Below are 22,469 nucleotides of genomic sequence, written 5' to 3' on the forward strand. Positions count from 1 at the left end.
TTCGCCTCCCGTCTGGCTCTTCTAATGCTGGACTTCTGGTCATAACATCCGTGAATAACCCTCACTCCAACTCCACGTCGGTCTCCCAACAGTCTTCGTTTGAATCTCATCTCATCATGGCGTGAAGACGCGTATAACAAACCGGAGTGAGTGGAAATGACGGGAAATATGAATAAACCCAGTGTCTTCTGGTGGTAAAGAAATGACTCGTCCAAATTTACCAACATCAGGTTGACACAAGCGCAGAGATGACGTTACGTTCAGCTGCAGGTGAAACCACCTGCAGCTGAACGTAACGTCATCTCTGAGCCAACGACGGAGCAGGGATTTAACATTGTGTCGAGTTTGAATCCTGGTTAAATGCTAAACTGCAGTTTAACTACATCAACTTTTAGTGCTGGGCGGTATGACCAAAAATTTATATCACGGTATTTTTCAAAATGATATCAGTTTCACGGTATATCACGGTATTTTTTTTTTTCCATGCACAACTGGGTGTTAACCACATTTTCTAATGATTTGGAAAGGAATTGCTGCAGTAAATTGGCTTAGAATGGCCTATTTTACTGTCAAATCAAATAAATTTGATTTAGGCATGCTTTTCAAAGAAAAAAATCTTTTACAAAATTAGGTAGAAAATATTTATTGAACATAAAAAACAGAACATTTTTTAATTTCCCAGCATTATGTTGTTTTGGTTCCACCTCCTGGTGAATGTTAGGTAAAATTCTTATGTGGTTACTTTTTGGTTGGCCAACGATTTATGTTAGTGGTGCGCAACCGTTACAGGAGTGGCGAGTCTATTTCCTTATATTACAACACCGTTATCAATTGTTCGTTTTTTTCCCCACTTATTCCACCGAACACCGAAAGTGTTTTTTTTGCCATTTTCGGCCGAACAAATTCGGTTACCGAACAATCAGGTTACGGTATATGAAAAATTCATATCATAAGAAAAATAAACACCGGTATTCGGTATGAACCGGTATACCGCCCAGCACTATCAACTTTCATGCTGCAGTAAGTTTGCAGTTTTTTCTTTCCAGAACAGAAGCTTCTCAAGTCTCCCCCAGCATCTAACAGCTCCACAGGAATCAAAAACACAGCATGATTGAAGAGAAAAGGCTTAACTTTAATCAACAACTGTACAAATAACAGTGGAAAAACTTTAAAAACTTTCTACAACAGTGTCACTTGCTCAAAGGGGCAGGGGGCGGGGCTTGACTTCTCTTTGCAGGATGCGTTTCATCATCATCATCTTCTCTTTCTCTTTTCCTCCTTGTGTCTCCGGGTGCAGACTCTGCCTCCTGTTGGGGAAGGAGCAAAGCGAAGGTAAGTGGGGTCAGGGTTGCTGAATCAATGCTGTTTACACCTGTGTGTGGCGTTACCATGGCAGCAGGAGTGTCAGCAGCGTCCGCCTCTGTCGGGTACATGAGTCTGTGAGCCGTGTCCAGCATCTCCTGATCCTGCAAACATCCATCACTGTGAACACTCTACACTTCTCATCATGCACCTGGAAGCCTAATAAACGCCCCTGAATCAGCAGCAACAGCTCATTTATACATGTGAGGTTCACAGTCATGGACCAGCTGATCGTCATGGATACGGCTGGGGATCCATTCAAATGTCAAGAATCGATTTGATTCCGACTCTTAAAGGAGCTTGAGGCTCCTTTTAAGAAATGAGACTCTCTAGAGCCACCCTTCACCACGACGGCCGTTGGGGGTACTGCAGCCAACAGTGAAGCCGGCACGGGAGAACGGGGAGAACGCGCATGCAGCGTCATGTGACGTCACATCTGCAGCCCAGCGCGGGAAATTCGGGACCGAATTGCAGCACATTTTGCAGCAAACAGCCTGTTCAAGGCAACGGAGAGATACACTAGAGCCGTGATTCCCAACCCCCGGTCCCCGGACCGGTACCGGTCCGTAGAGCCGTTACTACCGGGCCGTGGAATGGCTTGTGTTCCGATCATAATTAGGGCTGCAATGATTCGCCGACGTTGTCGACAAAAAAGCGATTATCAAAATTGTCACCAGACGTTTTTTTCCCAATGGAGTGAGGCATCTCACTTCACTTCACCTCATACAATCTCTGCCGAGAGCAGCGCTGCACGACAGGGTCTCAGCAGCTTTTCTTTTTTTTGCGTGTCAGCGCAGTTGCGGGTAACAAAACTTGGCACTGGGGGTTCTAGGATTTTTCTGAAACAGGGGCCATTATGGGGCCAAATTTAACCTTCACGGGCCAACAGTATTAAGCCCCTTTCACATAGAGGGCGCAAAGCGGGACCGCAGCCGGCTTTCCCATTCATTGTGTATGTGCTGCCGCAGCGCAAGAGTGGACCGCTCTGCTGGCGAGCTTGGCGGCGCGCGAGAGGCCACCTGCCACGGGCGTTTCACCTGCCTGCGTCTGAATTGAACATTTTTTAATTTCATCGCGCTGTGAGGGCATCTCGGTGCGACCAATAGGAGAGAAGGTGGTTGTCATCCTGCTGAGGACCCACTCCAAAACAGGCTGTCAAACTGCTCCCTGTTCAATCTGAAGTAGACCTGGTCATCATGGAGCTGTAGCTCCAACGAGCCTGGATTCCCCCAAATCTTCTCAAGTCTTCTCATGAGGATTTCATGGACCCTCCTTGCTGCTGCTGGTCGTCTCCTCCTCAGAAGAACTAAAGCCAGCATCCCCCCTCAAATAAAAACGGTCCAAATCACCCCCCCCTGAAATAAAAACGGTCCAAATCATCCCCCCCTGAAATAAAAACGGTCAGAATCATCCCCCCCCCGAAATAAAAACGGTCCAAATCATCCCCCTCCGAAATAAAAACGGTCCAAATCACCCCCCCCCGAAATAAAAACGGTCCAAATCATCCCCCCTGAAATAAAAACGGTCCAAATCATCCCCCCCTGAAATAAAAACGGTCAGAATCATCCCCCCCTGAAATAAAAACGGTCCAAATCACCCCCCCCTGAAATAAAAACGGTCCAAATCATCCCCCCCTGAAATAAAAACGGTCAGAATCATCCCCCCCTGAAATAAAAACGGTCCAAATCATCCCCCCCTGAAATAAAAACGGTCAGAATCATCCCCCCCCCGAAATAAAAACGGTCCAAATCATCCCCCTCCGAAATAAAAACGGTCCAAATCACCCCCCCCCGAAATAAAAACGGTCCAAATCATCCCCCCCTGAAATAAAAACGGTCAGAATCATCCCCCCCTGAAATAAAAACGGTCCAAATCATCCCCCCCTGAAATAAAAACGGTCAGAATCATCCCCCCTGAAATAAAAAAAGTCCAAATCATCCCCCTGTAAAACTGCCATCCCTCCTTTCCATCCCTTATGTCATTTCATCAATGAATGTGGTTTTACTGCTATTTCAACATTTGGAGTCATCACCAGAAAAATAACTCATTTGACAATTTTCACCTGTTTCAAGTCAATTTTCACTTGAAATAAGTAGGAAAATCTGCCAGTGGAACAAGATTTATCTTCTCATTACAAGCAAAAAAATCTCAGATTTTTCTACTTATTTCAAGTGAAAATCTTTGAAAAAAAATTGTTGTTTTTTATTTACTTTTTGTATGAACAGCAGCAAAGTTGAATAAAATATCTATTTTTCATTGAAGTACCCATCTTTCTCGTGTTTATTATCATTTGCCACATAATTAAAGCAACCTCATACTAAATTTAAGAAAACAATTTTTGCATTTTTTTGTCATATAATTTCATCCAAAACTTGTATAAATCGAAATGTGTTTCTTTGAGTGGCAGCCCTGTCATGGCTTGGCGGACAATAAGTTCTGGTACCCGACCGGACTGAACAGCGCCATGCACAGGTGCTGTATGCAGGTTAGGTACAGTCTGCTGCAGAGATGAGCGGACCTCAGCAAACCTCCATGGGCCGTTTCTTTACTGGTTGTTCGAGTAAAAGAAATGGTGATGAACAAGTAGAAAATCCTACCAAAAAGAAAAGCAAATGCTTTAATCGCAAGTACGAGATTATGTATATAAAATACGGATTTGTTGCAACGGGCGATTTGGAGGCGCCAAACCCACTATGTTTTATGTGGAGAAACGCTCGCCAACGAAGCAATGAAGCCATCCAAGCTTCAAAGACACTTAAATACAAAACATCCTTCTCTCAAAGACAAACCAGTGGATTTTTTCGAAAGGAAAAAACGTGAGTTACATTTGCAGAAGCAAGTTTTAAAGGCCACAACATCAGCTAACGTCGCTGATGATAGCCTGCATTTTAAAATGCATAGTTTTTTTCTAAAATGTTTATTAAAATTGACATAAATTGTCAACCGGTCCCTGAGCTTTTTGTTTATACTTCTGCTGGTCCTTGGCTCAAAAAAGGTTGGGAACCCCTGCACTAGAGGAATCATTCTTTTTGGTTTGGAACGCTTCATCTGACATTATTACTAGAAAACTTAAAATGTATACGATTTCTTTTCATAAATTCTGCCTCAATCCTGCCTCAAGCTCCTTTAAGATTCTGAATCGATTATCACGCTTTGGTTCGATCCGATTCGATTCCGATATTGATTTGGGTTAGTGTTATTAAAACAGTTTTTTCAGCTGTTGCATGAATGATATGACTGTAGTTCTGCAACATATTAATACTAGTATTATATTGAGATTCAACAGCAAGTATTGGCAGCTAATGATGCTGTAAGGACCAATCACTAGGGATGGGCGGTATGGACTAAATAATGTATCACGATAACTTCTGGCATTTATCCCGATAAAAGAAATACCAATTCAACTCCACCTTTTTAACTATAAATCTATCACCACATTCAGTCTTTGGAGCCCCCCAATCACTGCTCTAAAAGAAACAATCAATCAATCAATCAATCAATCAATCAATCATTCTCTTTCTTTCTTTCTTTCTTTCTTTCTTTCTTTCTTTCTTTCTTTCTTTCTTTCTTTCTTTCTTTCTTTCTTTCTTTCTTTCTTTCTTTCTTTCTTTCTTTCTTTCTTTCTTTCTTTCTTTCTTTCTTTCTTTCTTTCTTTCTTTCTTTCTTTCTTTCTTTCTTTCTTTCTTTCTTTCTTTCTTTCTTTCTTTCTTTCTTTCTTTCTTTCTTTCTTTCTTCAGAACCATAAATCAGCTTTACACAAAAACGTCATCAACGTTAATTTATCGTTTTTACCGCGAGATGACAAATTCTTACCGTGGGGAATTTTTTTGACGGTATATCGTGAACAGTAAAATATCGCCCATTCCTACTAATCACCTCCCAGAATTCTGATATAACTACTTTTAGAAACATTGTGTGGGTCAGAATTATCAAACAGATCCAGGGCAGCAAACAGAGACATATGAAATCAGTTTTATTTTTTCCCATTTTCTTCAGCTTTTAAGCACGTTTTATCCAATGTTCTCGTGTCATCATTTTTTCTCTACAAACAAACCAGGGTATTCATATTTAATCAGGAGAGCGGGTACCTGTAACCAGGGGTGCTGCAGAGCGTCGTCGATCGTCACCCTCTTGGTGGGATCCACCACCAGCAGCTTCCTCACCACATCCTTGGCTGAAACACACCGTCACACCAAGTGAGCCTAATGCTTCAACAGTCAACACAAAGCTGCAGATGTTCTGTCAGTTTGTGCCAGTCAGGTGATGATTTCACCAAAAACTATTCACATGTAACCAGACACACCTGCAGTATCACTCTAGTATACAGTAATCCCTCGTTTTTCGCGGGGGTTATGTTCCAAAAACAATCCGTGATAGGTTTTTTTTTCCAGAGAAGAACATAGTTATGGGCCGTTGTTGTTGCTCTTTTTTCTTCTGGGCAAAAAGATTCTTATAAACCGATATGCCACCATGGATTATATCTGAGACTGTAATGAACGATTCATCAAAGGGTCCCGTTCTTGAGCTGCTGCTGAAGCTCATTGGCCGTTCTCAGCTTGTTGCTAAGCAACCAACGTTATTGACACAGGAAGTGAAGAAGCGGGGAAACTGTTTAGCCAATTAGAATGCAGAACACGATGCACAATGCAAATCCGTGAAGCAGCGAGACATTAAATGTGAACCGCATTATAGCCAGGGATTACTCTACTGTACTGTAGTACGGAACACCAGGAGGGACAAAATTCAGTCGTCCAGAACAGTAATAAGAAGTGATGGCGTCGGAGACTGTAGCACGGCGAGTGCTACGGGTCGGGAGGCCGCCCTCGGCCGCCCTCGGCGCCGGGCCGACCAGCGGGAATGTTCGGGAGGCCGTCCTTGGCGACGGGCCGGCCGCCGAGAAAGCCGCTTTCAGGACCGGGCCCATGGTGGCCTCGGGCCAGACGGCATCCGCGGCCAGTATTTGTTATTTTTACTGATACGACGTATATATTATGTAAAAAAAAAAAAAAAAAGTGATGTCAAAATGCAAAAAAATAAAGTAAAAAAAAAAAAAAAAAAAACCAGAGCAGGGAAATGACTTTGGTTAGTCGACCTCGTGCTACAACATGTCAACCGTTACAGACTGAATTATGCTGCCCTGCAGCATCATAAAACAAAAGTACCTTCATTAGAGACGCATTTCCACTTGGATGCAACCATGGTGAACTGTCCCCGGATGATCTGCTCGGTGACTGAAAGTTCACTGAAACTCTCATGGAACGGCGCGTAACCACTGAGACTAAGGGGGGAAAGAGACAACTTTAAACATGAGGAAATACTGTGTTTGGGTATAGAGGGAATGCGCATGACGTCACAGATGAGAGTTCACAGCAGGTTACGCCCACTGAGTGGCAGAAAGACTGAGTGTCAGAAAGACTGAGTGTCAGAAAGACTGAGTGTCAGAAAGACTGAGTGGCAGAAAGACTGAGTGTCAGAAAGACTGAGTGGCAGAAAGACTGAGTGTCAGAAAGACTGAGTGTCAGAAAGACTGAGTGGCAGAAAGACTGAGTGTCAGAAAGACTGAGTGTCAGAAAGACTGAGTGTCAGAAAGACTGAGTGTCAGAAAGACTGAGTGGCAGAAAGACTGAGTGTCAGAAAGACTGAGTGTCAGAAAGACTGAGTGGCAGAAAGACTGAGTGTCAGAAAGACTGAGTGGCAGAAAGACTGAGTGGCAGAAAGACTGAGTGGCAGAAAGACTGAGTGGCAGAAAGACTGAGTGGCAGAAAGACTGAGTGGCAGAAAGACTGAGTGGCAGCGTAAACTTTCAGTTTGAGCAACTCGAAACATCTAAAATGTGAAAGAGCTGTTGTGTGATCGACTGAACTCATAGATTTAGCAAGAAATTGGAGTTATTGTTTTACAGACTGCCGAATAAGCTTAAGAGAGACATACAGTGGGGAGAACAAGTATTTAATACACTGCCGACTTTGCAGGTTTTCCCACTTGCAAAGCATGTAGAAGTCTGTAATTTTTATCATAGGTACTCTTCAACTGTGAGTGATGGAATCTAAAAAAAAAATACAGAAAATCACATTGTATGATTTTTAAGTAATTAATTTGCATTTTATTGCATGACATAAGTATTTGATACATCAGAAAAACAGAACTTAATATTTGGTACAGAAACCTTTGTTTGCAATTACAGAGATCAGACGTTTCCTGTAGTTCTTGACCAGGTTTGCACACACTGCAGCAGGGATTTTGGCCCACTCCTCCATACAGATCTTCTCCAGATCCTTCAGGTTTCGGGGCTGTCGCTGGGCAATACAGACTTTCAGCTCCCTCCAAAGATTTTCTATTGGGTTCAGGTCTTTAGACTGGCTAGGCCACTCCAGGACCTTGAAATGCTTCTTACGGAGCCACTCCTTAGTTGTCCTGGCTGTGTGTTTCGGGTCGTTGTCATGCTGGAAGACCCAGCCACGACCCATCTTCAATGCTCTTACTGAGGGAAGGAGGTTGTTGGCCAAGATCTCGCGATACATGGCCCCATCCATCCTCCCCTCAATACGGTGCAGTCGTCCTGTCCCCTTTGTAGAAAAGCATCCCAAAGACTGATGTTTCCACCTCCATGCTTCACGGTTGGGATGGTGTTCTTGGGGTTGTACTCATCCTTCTTCCTCCAAACACGGCGAATGGAGTTTAGACCAAAAAGCTCTATTTTAGTCTCATCAGACCACATGACCTTCTCCCATTCCTCCTCTGGATCATCCAGATGGTCATTGGCAAACTTCAGACGGGCCTTGACATGCACTGGCTTGAGCAGGGGGACCTTGCGTGCGCTGCAGGATTTTAATCCATAACGGCGTAGTGTGTTACTAATGGTTTTCTTTGAGACTGTGGTCCCAGCTCTTTTCAGGTCATTGACCAGGTCCTGCCGTGTAGTTCTGGGCTGATCCCTCACCTTCCTCATGATCATTGATGCCCCACCAGGTGAGATTTTCATGGAGCCCCAGACCGAGGGAGATTGACCGTCATCTTGAACTTCTTCCATTTTCTAATAATTGTGCCAACAGTTGTTGCCTTCTCACCAAGCTGCTTGCCTATTGTCCTGTAGCCCATCCCAGCCTTGTGCAGGTCTACAATTTTATCCCTGATGTCCTTACACAGCTCTCTGGTCTTGGCCATTGTGGAGAGGTTGGAGTTTGGTATATTGAGTGTGTGGACAGGTGTCTTTTATACAGGTAATGAGTTCAAACAGGTGCAGTTAATACAGGTAATGAGTGGAGAACAGGAGGGCTTCTTAAAGAAGAACTAACAGGTCTGTGAGAGCCGGAAGTCTTACTGGTTGACAGGTGATCAAATACTTATGTCATGCAATAAAATGCAAATTAATTACTTAAAAATCATACAATGTGATTTTCTGGATTTTTTTTTAGATTCCATCACTCACAGTTGAAGAGTACCTATGATAAAAATTACAGACTTCTACATGCTTTTCAAGTGGGAAAACCTGCAAAATCGGCAGTGTATCAAATACTTGTTCTCCCCACTGTATGGATCGCTGCAATTCACAGAAACAACTGGATTCCAGGCACCGAAACGTGGATTTGTTGTTCCCATTTTGTACCAGGTAATGTTGGATTTTTGGGTAGCTAACGTTAAACGGTCAAATCATAAAGTTTGGTGTCCTCGTCACTTTAATTTCGCCAACAAATCCTGCCTTGAAGTCGGACCAAGCGTCAAGACTTTTGTAAGCCGTGTATTTCCCCGGAGTAGAAAATTAAGTACATATAAATATCAGGAAACTGGATTCGTGGCCAAATATTAATGTCCATGGACCACTGGTTCTTGGTAACTGTACCAAATATTAATGTCCATGGACCACTGGTTCTTGGGGTAACTGTACCAAATATTAATGTCCATGGACCACTGGTTCTTGGGGTAACTGTACCAAATATTAATGTCCATGGACCACTGGTTCTTGGTAACTGTACCAAATATTAATGTCCATGGACCACTGGTTCTTGGGGTAACTGTACGGGTCACTGTCAAGTCCAACTGCCTTTAATTTAAGCCGATAATCAGCTGTTATCCCGTCTTCTCCACTAGTTGCAGCTGTTTTTGCTGATGTTTTTGCCACTCAGTGTGAGTAAGGGGGCTGGTCCAGTGGGGAAGTGACGTCAATGCAAACCCTCTATACCAGTACTACCAGTACTACCAGTACTACCAGTACTACCAGTACTACCAGTACTACCCCACCAGCCTACCAGACGAAGAGCAGAACCCCGAGGCTCCAAGCGTCCACGGCCAGACCGTAGCCGGTGGTGGAGGCGTGGGTGAAGACCTCAGGAGCCAGGTAGGACGGTGTCCCGCACAGCGTCCTCATCAACGCCGCGTCCTCCAGGATCCGGGACTGGTTGAAGTCTGTCACCTGACACACATCTGTGTTTACAAAGTGAACACGTCAGGATGAAGACGAGGGGGAGGAGGACGACGGTGAGAGCGTACCTTGATGAGACAGATGTCCTCGTTTGAGGACAGCAGGATATTCTCTGGCTTCAGGTCCCGGTGGATGATCCCTTTACCGTGGAGATACTGCACACACACAGAGAGACACACACACACACACACACACACACACACACACACACACACACACACACACACACACACACACACACACACACACACACACACACACACACAGAGAGACACACACACACAGAGAGACACACACACACACACACCTCAATGACTTAATTTGACTGTTTCAGAGAGGGGCTGTGTCTAAAGAAATCTCATTTTCAAGAGAACTGTACCAGATATCTCCATAGAACCACTGGTTAGTATTCAATAGCATTCAAAACAACTAAGTAATAGTATATTTTATAGGGATTTATGTTTTTCTGATAAATGAGAGAAAAGTGAAGGAGTCCTATATGTTCTTATTACCAAAATGTACAATTTCCGCCTAAACTAAAGGTATGATTACAGTGCTATATTTCACTATTTTCTCAGGTTAATTATTTTCTGACTGTTTGATGATGGTGGACAGTCACCTGGTTCAAACCTCAGCAAGTTTGATGCAGAAAAGTGTGAGCGTTCTCAAGTTATGGGCTTTTTTTCTCACTTTTCCCCTATTCGTACAGGGCCAATTTGGCCCCTTTTCAGGGTTTGGACTAGTTCTAAAGAAGAGCCAAAAAAACACATTTCCCCCCAAAAATCAAAAACCCCAACATCCAATTTCACTAATAGGAGACCCTAAAGATAACAGAAATCATTGTTGTGGTTGGTTCTGTATCGGGTAGGGGTATCTGGAAAACTACAGCCTTTTTGGAGGACTTGTTCCCGGACTAATGACTGTACCTGTGAGCGCCTGTGACCCTGGCATCGGCAGCGAGCACTCACCTGGACGGCGCGGAGCATCTGGTAGAAGTAGAGTTTGGCGACGGATTCCTTCAGCTGCTGCTGAGACTTGACTTTGTGGAAGAGTTCTCCCCCCTCCATCCTGACACACACACATTCACAAAAATGAATTTTTCAAGTATGAAATGAAAATTGTATTTCGTGTTTGACTGACTACGTCTACATGCAGTCAAAATTCGGGTTAAGGTCAATATTCCGGTTACTGAAACATTCGGAATAATCTGTTTCCATGCGTGAGCAACCAGGGTTATCCCTGTATATACATGGTAATTGTAATCATTTGGGATATCTGGATCAAACCAGCGACGCACGGAAAACGTCATGACACAATTCCCGTCATTTCCGCTTCTCTTCCTGTATCGAAATCCAAAACAACAACAATTAAAGCTGCAGCAGCGATGAACGGGCCTTCGCACCCTTGTGCACGTTCAGGCAGCAGTGGAAGCTTGTATGACTTGATGTAGATTTTTCAGGACTGGACATTTAGTGGATGAAACCAGCCACGACTCTCTATATCAAACCATTCAAAAGTTATGGCAGAAAGTAGGAACTATCAGATATCGACCAATCAGATGAAGGCGGGGCGTCTATCGTCGCCATGGTAACGCTTTTGACTGAGAAAAGTAATGCCCATCGTCGCGGGATGGAGACGCACATTTTGATGTATAACACACCTGGGTGCACGTTACGGTTCGGGCGAAAAAACGGCCGAAGAAATGGCATAAATTGCGCCAAAATTACACGATTAATTCAAAATGGCCGACTTCCTGTTGGGTTTCGGCCATGGCGCCAAGAGACTTTTCTTTAAGTTGCGACATGATACAGGTGTGTACCGATTTTCGTGCATGTACCACAAACCGTATTGTGGGGCTTGAGGCACAAAGTTTTCTAGGGGGCGCTGTTGAGCCATTAGGCCATGCCCATTAATGCAAACCATTAAATATCACATTTTTCGCCAGGCCTGGCTTACGTGCAAAATTTGGTGACTTTTGGGGCACGTTTAGGGGGAAAAAAGGCCCTCCTTTCATCGGAAGAAGGAAAAAAAAAAATTAGAAAAATTCCTACAGATAGAATAGGGCATTCGCACTGTCAGTGCTCGGGCCCTCATAAAATCAAGATAAGAGATAAAAGGGATAAAAAGTCAAGACATGGCAGGAAAAAGAATAAAACAATAAACTTCTTTACGTGCTGTGCTTGTAATAGACGTGTAGGAATAAAAGGGAACTGGAGGTGAACTGTGAATGGTCCCCTGTGAACAGAGCTGAGAACCAGTTACTGTTGCATTGTGGGTGATGACACAGCGGCTGAATCCCCATGGATCTGCATGAACCCTACACCCCCTCCAGGTGCAGGTCAGCTTTAACTCACATTTCCAGCACGATGTAGTATTTGTCCTCCGTCTGATAGAAATCTTGGGTTTTTATGAGACAGGGCTGCAGGACACAAGGAGACAGGAGAGGAAACAAAGAGAGATACACAAGACAAAAGACACAAACAAGGAGATGACAGACGAAGTGAGCAGTCAAGGAGACATGTTAATGATGAAGGAGCCTGCTGTGTGGGGGTTTCATGCTCACATGGTCGATCCTCTGCAGAATCTCTATCTCTGTCTCTGCATTTCGGGTCGCCGTCTGTGATTGGATGATAAAACACCAAGATCACATGATCACCTCGCTCTGATAAATTCAGACACCATGTTTGTAGTTCTGAAGACCTTCTGACACTGTAGGCTGAAGGAGGAGGGAAGGAAACGAGAGGAGTGAGAAGGGAAGAAGGCTGAAGGAAGGTGGAGGCGTCAGCCAATCGGAGGCCCCGTCCACACGTAGCCGGGTATCTGCTAAACCGAAGATATTTTCCTACGTTTGGACCTGTCATCCACATGAAAACGCAAATAAACGAATGTTTAAAAAAACTCCGGGCAAAGTGAAGATTTTTGAAAACTCTGTTTATGTATATGCGTGTAGACCTGGTGTAGACAGAGACAACCGGAGTTTTGCGTTTTCGAACGTCACATTATGCGCCAAAACAACAACAAATCTGCTCGTCTGCGACGTCTAACGTGCGACCTTTGTTTACTACTAGGGGTGGTGGGTAGGGCTGTTCGATTTTGCCCAAAAATAAAATCTCGATTTTTTTCTCTCAAAATCCGATTTTCGATTACGATTATTTTGTGAATTGACAAAAGGCAAAGAAATGATTTCAAATATGCTGTTTTTTTATTGAACATTTGCCCCATTGGGCTTTAAGTGCAAACTTTGCTCTTATTAAACCAAAAATGAATGAATAAAGTGCAAAACTCTGTAAAATAAGTTGAAAAAAAGTTGAAAAAAATATAATAAAATATAAAGTTTTAACTCTGAAAAAAAAAAATCAGCAAATCAGCACTTGCAAACATACAGTAAGTTATATTTCCAATTAAATAAAACAAGACATTTTCTAATTAAACTAAACTGGGTCTTTGCATGCTAAATAATAATGCAACCCATGAAGGAGGTAGAGGTGTGTAATGTCAGTCATTACATTTGATATTCACATTTGCAAGTTTTTTGCAAGGAACACGAGCCGGTCTACGGCATCTGGCTTGAGGGATGCCCGGGGGCATGTTACAACGCCCCCTCCTACACTAAAGAGCCTCTCCCATGGGGCACTCCCATGGGGCAGGTATTGAGAGGTATTTCCATCAATCATTAATATGGTATCAATCATTAATATGTGTGCAGACAAGGTTATAAAAAAAAAATTTTTTTTTTTTTTTTTTTTTTTTGAAAAATCGATTTTACGATTTTCACGTTTTAACATCGTTCTAATTACATAATCGCGATTACGATTTAAAATCGATTAATCGAACAGCCCTAGGGGTGGGTATTGGGAAGGACCTCACGATACGATACGCATCACGATACTTGAGCCACGATACGATACACATTGCGATATCCCAATTATGCGATATCCCGATTATTATATTCTACATAGTTCACCGAAAAATTTAAAAATGCATACATACACATCTTAAAATCCAAGTTGTATATATGTACATCAGATGATAGTGGTGGATCTTAAAATCCGAGTTGCACGTTCATCAGATTATAGTGACAATTCATGGGACAAACTGAGTCAAAACAATGTTTTATTATAACTATACAAGCTAAAGTTACAACATATTTGTATATGTTTTTCATATTATTTACAACATATGAAATTAACATTACATTTAGTATGAGGTTGCTTTAATTATGTGGCAAATGATAATAAACACAAGAAAGATGGAACTAAAACCAAGGACAGGCACAGTGATAAGTCAGTATAGATATAAATCCATAAATAAATAAACCTCTGTCCATTATTTTTCATTTTTTAAGGACAGGCAATTGTGTTATATAAAAAATAAATTATAAAATGAAATAAAACGTGAAATAAAACCGGAGCTCAGTGCAGGGCCCTCCCAGGGTTGGTAGAGAGTGGCAATGCCCAGGACTGTCACTTAGGTAGGAGCACTTGGTGATATAATGGGAAAAAAAATCGGGGATAAAAAAAAAAAAAAAAAAAAAAAAAAAAATCGATATTCAAATTTTTAATATCGATATTGAATCAGCTGGAAAAGTATCGCGATATATTGCCATATCGATATTTTTGCCCACCCCTATTTACTACAGAAGCATGAATGCCTTGAAAACTGCGGTGGTTGTAATTATTGTACGGGCGTTGTTTACTTCTTTTATTTTACACGCCCAACTGCTGCTCCAAGAGCACAGGCGATGGACAAGATTGCGGTCGGTAATTTACCCCCTCTTAGACACTCCACCTAGGCATGAACCTCGCCGTAATCGTCGACGCCGCTTTTAGGTCAGACCGGGACGAACTGCCAGCTGGTGGGAAAACTTCCAGACTGTCGTACTTCCAGAGGAATGGCGTGAGAATTTTCGTATGTCCCGGTCCTCACTCCTGTCGCTGTCGGAGATGTTACATCCTCATATCGAGGGGCGGTCCACGGTCATGCGATCACCCGTCAGTGTGATCAACAAAGTTGCGTGCACGCTTTACTATTTAGCTGATGAGGGCAGATTACGGAAAATAATAATCGGAAATATTAAATAATAATATAAATCGGAAATAATGCCATCTACAGGTTTGGAATGCTTATGAATGTGGTCGAAAACGCAGATCTTCGGTTATGTGTGGAAGGTTTTTTAAAAAAAAAAAAACAATGTAATGTGGATACAAATTATTTTATAAACGGAGGGGGGAAATATTCGGTTTTAAAAATTCCCGGCTACGTGTGTACATAGCCGGAGAGCGGCTCACCCCTTCGGACTGGAAGTTCTTCTTGTCGATGATCTTCACTGCAAACTTCCTGCAGGTGGAGATCTCGAAGGCCAGTCGCACCTTGCCACACACTCCTCTGGAACACACACACACACAACCGCAGAGTGAGCCGTGTGACATGGAGCAGGTGGTGACATCACGCAGGTGTGAAACTACTCACGTGCCAATTTGTCGCGTCAGCATGTACTTATCCCGCAAGCCTTTAGGTAAACTGGACTGATCGTCTGCCATGAGGTCCATGAAGACAAACACTGCAGGGGAGACAGGTGACAGGTTCAGGTGAGACAGGGGACAGGTTCAGGTGAGACAGGGGACAGGTTCAGGGGAGACAGGTGACCGGTTCAGGGGAGACAGGTGACCGGTTCAGGGGAGACAGGTTCAGGGGAGACAGGTGACCGGTTCAGGCATCGCTCTGCTAAGGGCTCACACCACATGACCATGACGTTCTGCACCCGGAGTCAAACCCTCCAGGACGAGGCGGAGAGGGCGCGGCGGCCGGGACTCACCTCGGTTCCGTTGCTCGGCCAGGGCCAGGACGGCGTTGTTGACCAGGGGAAGCTTCTTGTTCAGACCCACCAGGACTCCGTCCACGAAGGTGCCGTTGTTGCTCTTGTCCTCCACGAACACCTGGCCGTCCTCCTGACAGATGCACGGGTGGAGACGAGCGCATGAGCCCCAACGCAGCACCACACACCTCTGCAGAACCAGTACCACCACCAGCAGCGTGCACTAGGGGGCAGATGTGTCCTCACCCTGAAGATCCGGAAGTGTTTCTTGCTGTAGATCCGGAACTTTTTGGACCGTTTTTCACTGGGATCCCCAAGCACGTGGTCACACTTCAGGTCCCGGCCGAACAGGTACTGGTCCTCCAGGCAGTCTGGAGACGAGCACACGGGTCAGTCTGGGGCCGACACGTGCACTCGCACCGCCGACACGTGCACTAGTACTAGAGATTCACCGTTCGATCGACAACCGATCGGTATCGGCCGATAATGCCCCTATCGGTTTTGATCAGCGTTCTCAAAATAGTTCAAAGCCGATCTAATGACGTTTACAACAACAACCCACCGCCCGTGCATTGTCACACCCCAGACCGAGGTGTCCCAAGGAGGCGTGGCAAGATGGGAGTTTTACAATGTCCAAATAGGACAACAAATTTGCTGTTTGCAAAGGAAATACCCCGAGGAGGAATATTATAAAAGAATTTCAACACAACAAAGCTGATAAGACATTTGAAAGTTTCTCACATCAAGAGAACAGGAGTGTGCAGCCACGCCGCTAACTCACCTGTAACAGAGACTTATAAACGACAGCAGCAACAGCAGGAAAAATAAAGAACCAGATCCTAAGATAATGAATTGATAAGCCTTGATCATCAGCTGTTGTAGCAGACATCGGGTTTAAACACGTCGTTAGCTGCTCAGATCCTGGTACGCGCTGCCGCGTCGTAAATATTTCACTGATGAAATCCCGCCGGAGTTATACCAGACTATTAACAGTCACATCCAACCTTAACCCTCATGCAGGACGTCGTGTCAGTCGCTTCATGAGTAATCTGGAGTTCTAGTGTAAAGAGTTTTGCTTCACTCACAAGAGTTTCCTCACACGCGGCGGATGCTACCGCTAAAGCTTTAGCAAACCTTAATAATTCATAATTAATTTTTTATTTTAAGATGTATTCCTTTTTCCTCAGGAAAACGAAGGTTTATAGTTTACAACTTGTATCAACTCTGAGTGAAATATCTGCTGTTGTCTGTGTTAGTGCACATGTTGTACTCATTTATTACCACAAGCACACAACCACAACCACAAGCTAGTGAACTACATGACTCTAAGTCGTCTCTAAGGGTGCTTTCACCTTTGTCCCATTTGGAGCAGTTGTTCCAAAGTTCCAAAACAGGGAGCGTTTCCCCCTTAAGATCGGTTCGTTTGGTATATATGAACACATAGGGGTGTGCAAACAAGGGTACCTCACGATTCGATTCGATTTCGATTATTGGAGCTTCGATTCTTCGATTCTTCGATTATAACGATTGTCGATTCGATTCGGTTATTGGTGCCACGATTCTTCGATTATTGTGATTTTTAATGCTTTTTTCCATACAAGATTGATTTTGTCTTCATCTGTGGCTACATTTGTAAATAAATAGCCAATCAATTAACTCAGTTCCTGTAACAACACTCATTAAGTAAATAACAAGGTTTTTTGAACATTTGACATGTATTTTTCAAAGACACAAAATAATTTATTTTATGACTATGTAAACATTTGCTCTTTGACTTACTTAACTTTGACCAGGGAAAGCTGCACCTGCATGAGAGCGCCCTCTATTGGCGGAAAACACTGAAAACGGTCAAGCCCTGGATTTAATGAGTTCATTAATTCAAGTAAACCAGATATGTACTTCCATCAAATTTATTTAGTGTAAACATATCACATATTTCAAGTGAATAATAAGAAATGTGCATTCTTGAAAATGAAATGATTCAGCAGCTTATTCAGTCTGGAATCTGGATAGGATAACTTTATATAAAAAAAAAAAAAAAAAAAAAAAAAAAAAAATTTTTTTTTACTGGACCATAATCGACCACAAATCGTCACGTGACGCATCGCGATGCATCGACACATCGATGAATTGCACCCAATAAGTGGAATAAGTGGTAAAAAAACCGAACAATTAATAAAGGCGTTGAAATATAAATAGACTGGCCGCTCCGTAACTGTTGCGCACCACATAAATCGTTGGCCAACCAAAAACTAACCACATAACGCTCCCGTAATGGTTGCGCACCACATAAAGTGTTGGCCAACAAAAAACTAACCACATAAGAATTTACCTAACATTCACCAGCAGGTGGAACCAAAACAACATAAATCAATCTATTACAGGTGCGTTTAGATGACGAAATCAAACAGATAAAAGAGCGTGGAGGGAAGTGGTGCGGTGCAAACATGTCAGCACCACTTGTGTTTTTCATGTCACAATACCTTTAGGCAAAGCCTCTGAATCAATTCACCTCCTGGCCAGTGGCGGCGCTGTGCGCAACATTTTCTTATGATTCGCGTTTTGTGGATGGTGTCTGCACGCGACCAAAACAACATAAAATGGCGACGATGGCAAGAGGAGAATCTTTCAGATCAGGTTCTGCTCCTGTCCCTGTCGGTATCAGGACCGGTTTTACCGCTAGCGAGCACTTGAGTGTGTGACGTCAGCGTGATGTGAGCGTGATGTGAGCGTGATGTGAGCGTGATGTGAGCGTGATGTCAGCGTGATGTGAGCGTGGTCACCATGGGTCCTGAAGCCCTGAGCCATGGGCAGGAGGCGGCCCCAGGGCTGCGGCTCCGGCTCCTCCGGGACGGAGGGCAGGGTGACGGGGATGGTGTCCACGCTGCTCAGGGTCCCCGAGCCGCTGGAGGACTGGCTGCCCGAGGCGGGTCCGCTGGACGAACTGGAGCCGGGCTGAGACTGGGACCTGGCCTGGGAGGGGGACAGGGTGGACTGGGTTTGGGTCTGGGGCTGCTCCCCCTCCGGTGGGGCCTCCTCAGACATCCTGGCGCTCTGCAGACACATGAGGACAAGTGTGAGTGCTTTAACGATGAAACCTCCCGCCCACCGCTCAGCTGACCCGTCTCCTCACATCAGCACCACAGCACATTTCAAAACGGAACAAAACACATGTAAAAAGGTCCTTTTAAAAAGTCACCACGTTCCCCATCGGCCCTGTTCAGCTCAATGCAAACATTTCAAAAAGGAAAAAGATCAATGTCTCAACCACAACTTGGTGAACCTGAGTCGGTCTTCAGTTATGACAGGACAAGCATGGACACCTTTATTTGTTTCATTGGGGAGTTTGTCTTTTGTCCAGAGCCGGAAAGGAACCGATAAGAACACAAGAACGAACACGACCCAAAAGCTAGACCACTTAGTTCTGGAGACCAGTCTTGGTCTCGACAACACTTTTTTGTGGTCCTGGTCTCGTCTCGGGTCTCTCGGCCTCGCCAGGTCTTGTCTCAGATAATTGAGATGCCGTTGCACACCAAGGTGACAGAATCTGGTGATCCCCAGTTCTTCCTCTTGTTACTGTACAGTTTTGTAAACTATTTGTATTTTGCATTAAATTTAATGTTTCGGTGCATCAACATGTGTGTCTGTATTTAATTACAGTTTTGTGCTTATAATCCTCTTGTTTGAATAAATATATGGATAATATTTTTATACCGTTGTGACTGATTAAGCATCAGGTCTATTTCAATTCAAGTTCAAGACGACAATTGTATCTTTAATATTTAAAATTCACGTTTCATCTACAAATTAAGTACAATTTAAATCAGTAACAGTTACTATTGATGAGACTTTTCTGAGGTGGACGGGGGTGTTGGAGGCTGGTTATTTTGTTATGGCGCTTTTCCATTAGCACCTACTCAGCTTGACTCGACTCGCCTTGCCCCGGTTTTGCGCTTCTCCACTAGGGGTGGAGGCGGGTGGAGGCGTGCCGAGTAGATACTTTTCTGTATCTATTCTGCCGAGGTTCTAAGTGGCTGAGTCGGCTGCATCTGACATCATCACACTACAAGCCACCGATTGGTCGGGGGGTTGGAGTCAGACCTCTGAGTCAGGAGGAGGAAATCAGAGAAAGAGAATCTGACGGATTCTTGATCATTTTATACGACTAGCAATGGCAGCAAAAATCTGTTTGGTGATCCAACTCTGAGGTGCAGATGTTCATAAACCTGGTGCTGAGGAGAGAATTAAAAAGGGATCTAGACAGTGATAAGGAACGACCAGATCTACCAGGAGCTCTGTCTCTTCATAGCTGCTCACGGCTCCAGCTGACTTTTCAGCAGCGCAGAGACAAACTGAAAAAAATTAAAAAGCATCTCTGCTTGAAGCTTCTCTCACTCTGTTTTTAACTTGACATTTAACACCAGCCACAGACCAGCAGCACATCTATCATCTCCTCCAGGTTCTACATCTTTAGTGTTGTGTCTTCTTCGTTTAGATACACAATCAAATACGTCACAGCAGCTTCACTCCAACCTCCTACTTCTGCTCCAGGTGCTGAATTGTTGTGGAAAAGAAACCAGGCCGAGTTGAGTCGAGCTGAGTAGGTACCAGTGGAAGTGCCATTAGAGGACTTTGGGACTAGTTAGTAGTCGTGTCAATCCTTAAAAGCACTGGAGTCAATCCTCCAATAGTGTAGAAATAGCAGTAGCGCAGTTGCCACACATATTTGATCTCAGCTGATCGATGAAAACATTTATAGCAGTGTCGGCTGGTCAGTAGAGGGCGCTAGGGTGCCGCCCCCATCCAATCAAGAGAAGAAGATTAAAATTAAAATAAAAATAAAAAACATGCTGTAAGATGCATATAATTATTAAAAGAATGTGTTATTTCAGTCTGTGGGTGACTGTCAATAGTAATTAAATGTTATTTAAATATTTATTTGGTTCCAAAATGTTTTTTATTTTATTTTATTTACTTCTGGAAGTAAGGGGCGCAGGTCAAACAGAATCCAGTGTAAACTCTCCAACATTTGATAAGCACGGGACCTGAGGATCTCTGTTAATTGGTTGGAATTAGATTCATAGAGGGACGCAGTCGTGTTCGTCCCAGAAACTCAGTTATCAGCAACGGATCCACGATCAGTATCGTGACTTACTCGTATGTTGCTTTTAATCTAATGTGATTGGACAATTCATTCTCCGTCTTTTTTAGAAAATCAAACTGAACTACACAAACCAAATTTTTATGTTTGTTTTAAATAGGTTCAATAACACTTGCTTTTGAAATAATATTTGTTGATTTTGTATATTATCAAATATCTGAAAGAAAGGAATGTTATCTTTTCAAATAATAGAAAATTCCAGACAAAACAATGGAAATGTTAGTGTTTTTATTCTCTCTAATGTGTAAAATAAACTGAACCCAAACCAGTAAGAAAAAAACAATACAAAACAACAGTGGACTCGTTGAAATGTTAAACCCCTACTTTACGTTCAGTTTTCTTTTCCCACTGCAGCAGAACTGAACTGCTTCACGAAAACGTATGACCAATAAGCTATTGTTGGATGGTTACATTTTTCAAAATAAAAGGACCAAAATATTATTTTCTACCTTTTTTTTCCCCCCATTGTACTAAGCTTGTACCTAACCGTGACTTCTGTGTAGCGTTACACCCCGTTGTATGCCAAGGTCAACATCATCATCCACTTCTCTGTGTTATTGAGCTGCAGTTGAAAACAAGCTCATATGGAAACTAGCTGAACCAGGATGGAGCTGATGTTCTACAACTCAGGATGATGAAATAACTAGGTTTTTTATTTTGTTTTGGTCTCGAGGTGAACTAGTCTTGGTCTTGTCTTGGTCTCAACTGACTAAAGGCAAACCGGTAGGGTTGCCAACTCCCTGAAAAATAAATAAGGGACCCCTTCACCCTTCCTGGGGTGGTGAATTTTTTTAGCCCCTTTTTTTGTGAGTGAAACGATTTTTTAACTATTCTACTCGGAACTGAATTGAATTAGATGCATATTTTTGAATCCCATGAACACATGGAAAACAAATTGTTATCCAGCAATTCACTTTAATACAAAATAACAAAATGAACTGAATAAAATAAGTATCTTTCTTAAACAGAAACCTGTCCTGCTTAACTTAAAATTGTATAAATTAATATAAAACAATAGAAAGAAAGCAGAACATCCATTCTGTAATAGTGCACATTTTTAGTGCAACAACAAAAGTGCAAACAGAAAGTCTGTAGAAAACTTGTAAACATATTTGTGCCTCAAAGGCCATGACTGTAGCTACAGTTGCAGTAAAACAGAAATAAATTACTTATGAACTCAACAGCTCAATGCCCTTTTCCATTGGCAATTTTAAGAGTGTTTTTGACTCAGTAATACGGGACAAAGTGCGTCCCTTTTCAGCTCAATACGGGACGATTCCGTTTTTCCAGGGACGGATGGTGAACCTACAACCCTAAAGGCTGATTTATGGTTCCGCGTTACACCAACGCAGTGCCTACGGCGTGTCGCCGCGTACCCTACGCCGTCGATTTAACGCAGAACCATAATTCAGGTTTAACACACCGGGTCCACATCCGCAACCACCCGCAGGAACGAAGCGGGGGGAGACGGGGGGAGACGCGGTGAACCGAGCCGAGCTCCCGCACCAGAGACTCACCGGTCCGACCGGCGGCTGAGAGCTGCCTTTATTCCGGGTCTCCTCCGCTTCTAAAAGGAACCACACGAAGTGTTTGGGACGCGACACGTGTTGAGTGTTTCCATCTGAATCACAGCTCGGTGCCCGCTGGATCTGCCGTCACGTGACTCTCCCAGCCAATCAGAAGTTGGATGGCGGGTCACGTGAGTGCGGAGC

At 43.5% G+C, this 22,469-nt stretch overlaps 1 protein-coding gene across 1 annotated transcript; it reads right to left on the reverse strand.

The window, feature by feature from the left end:
* Positions 1 to 1,164: 1,164 nt before the first annotated feature.
* chek2 (checkpoint kinase 2) lies at positions 1,165 to 22,405 on the reverse strand. Its single transcript, XM_061730145.1, has 15 exons — positions 22,275 to 22,405; positions 18,380 to 18,650; positions 15,843 to 15,967; positions 15,597 to 15,729; positions 15,251 to 15,341; positions 15,070 to 15,166; positions 12,345 to 12,398; positions 12,136 to 12,200; positions 10,750 to 10,849; positions 9,850 to 9,936; positions 9,609 to 9,772; positions 6,525 to 6,640; positions 5,451 to 5,536; positions 1,389 to 1,466; positions 1,165 to 1,307 (listed from the first exon to the last, which is right to left on the reverse strand). Exons 2-15 carry the CDS (start codon positions 18,639 to 18,641, stop codon positions 1,191 to 1,193), a joined length of 1,575 nt encoding a protein of 524 aa, XP_061586129.1. The 5' UTR covers positions 18,642 to 18,650; positions 22,275 to 22,405; the 3' UTR covers positions 1,165 to 1,190.
* Positions 22,406 to 22,469: the final 64 nt, after the last annotated feature.

This window comes from Cololabis saira, chromosome 9 (assembly GCF_033807715.1).
Source record: "Cololabis saira isolate AMF1-May2022 chromosome 9, fColSai1.1, whole genome shotgun sequence".
In the NCBI taxonomy this organism is placed as follows: Eukaryota; Metazoa; Chordata; class Actinopteri; order Beloniformes; family Belonidae; genus Cololabis; species Cololabis saira.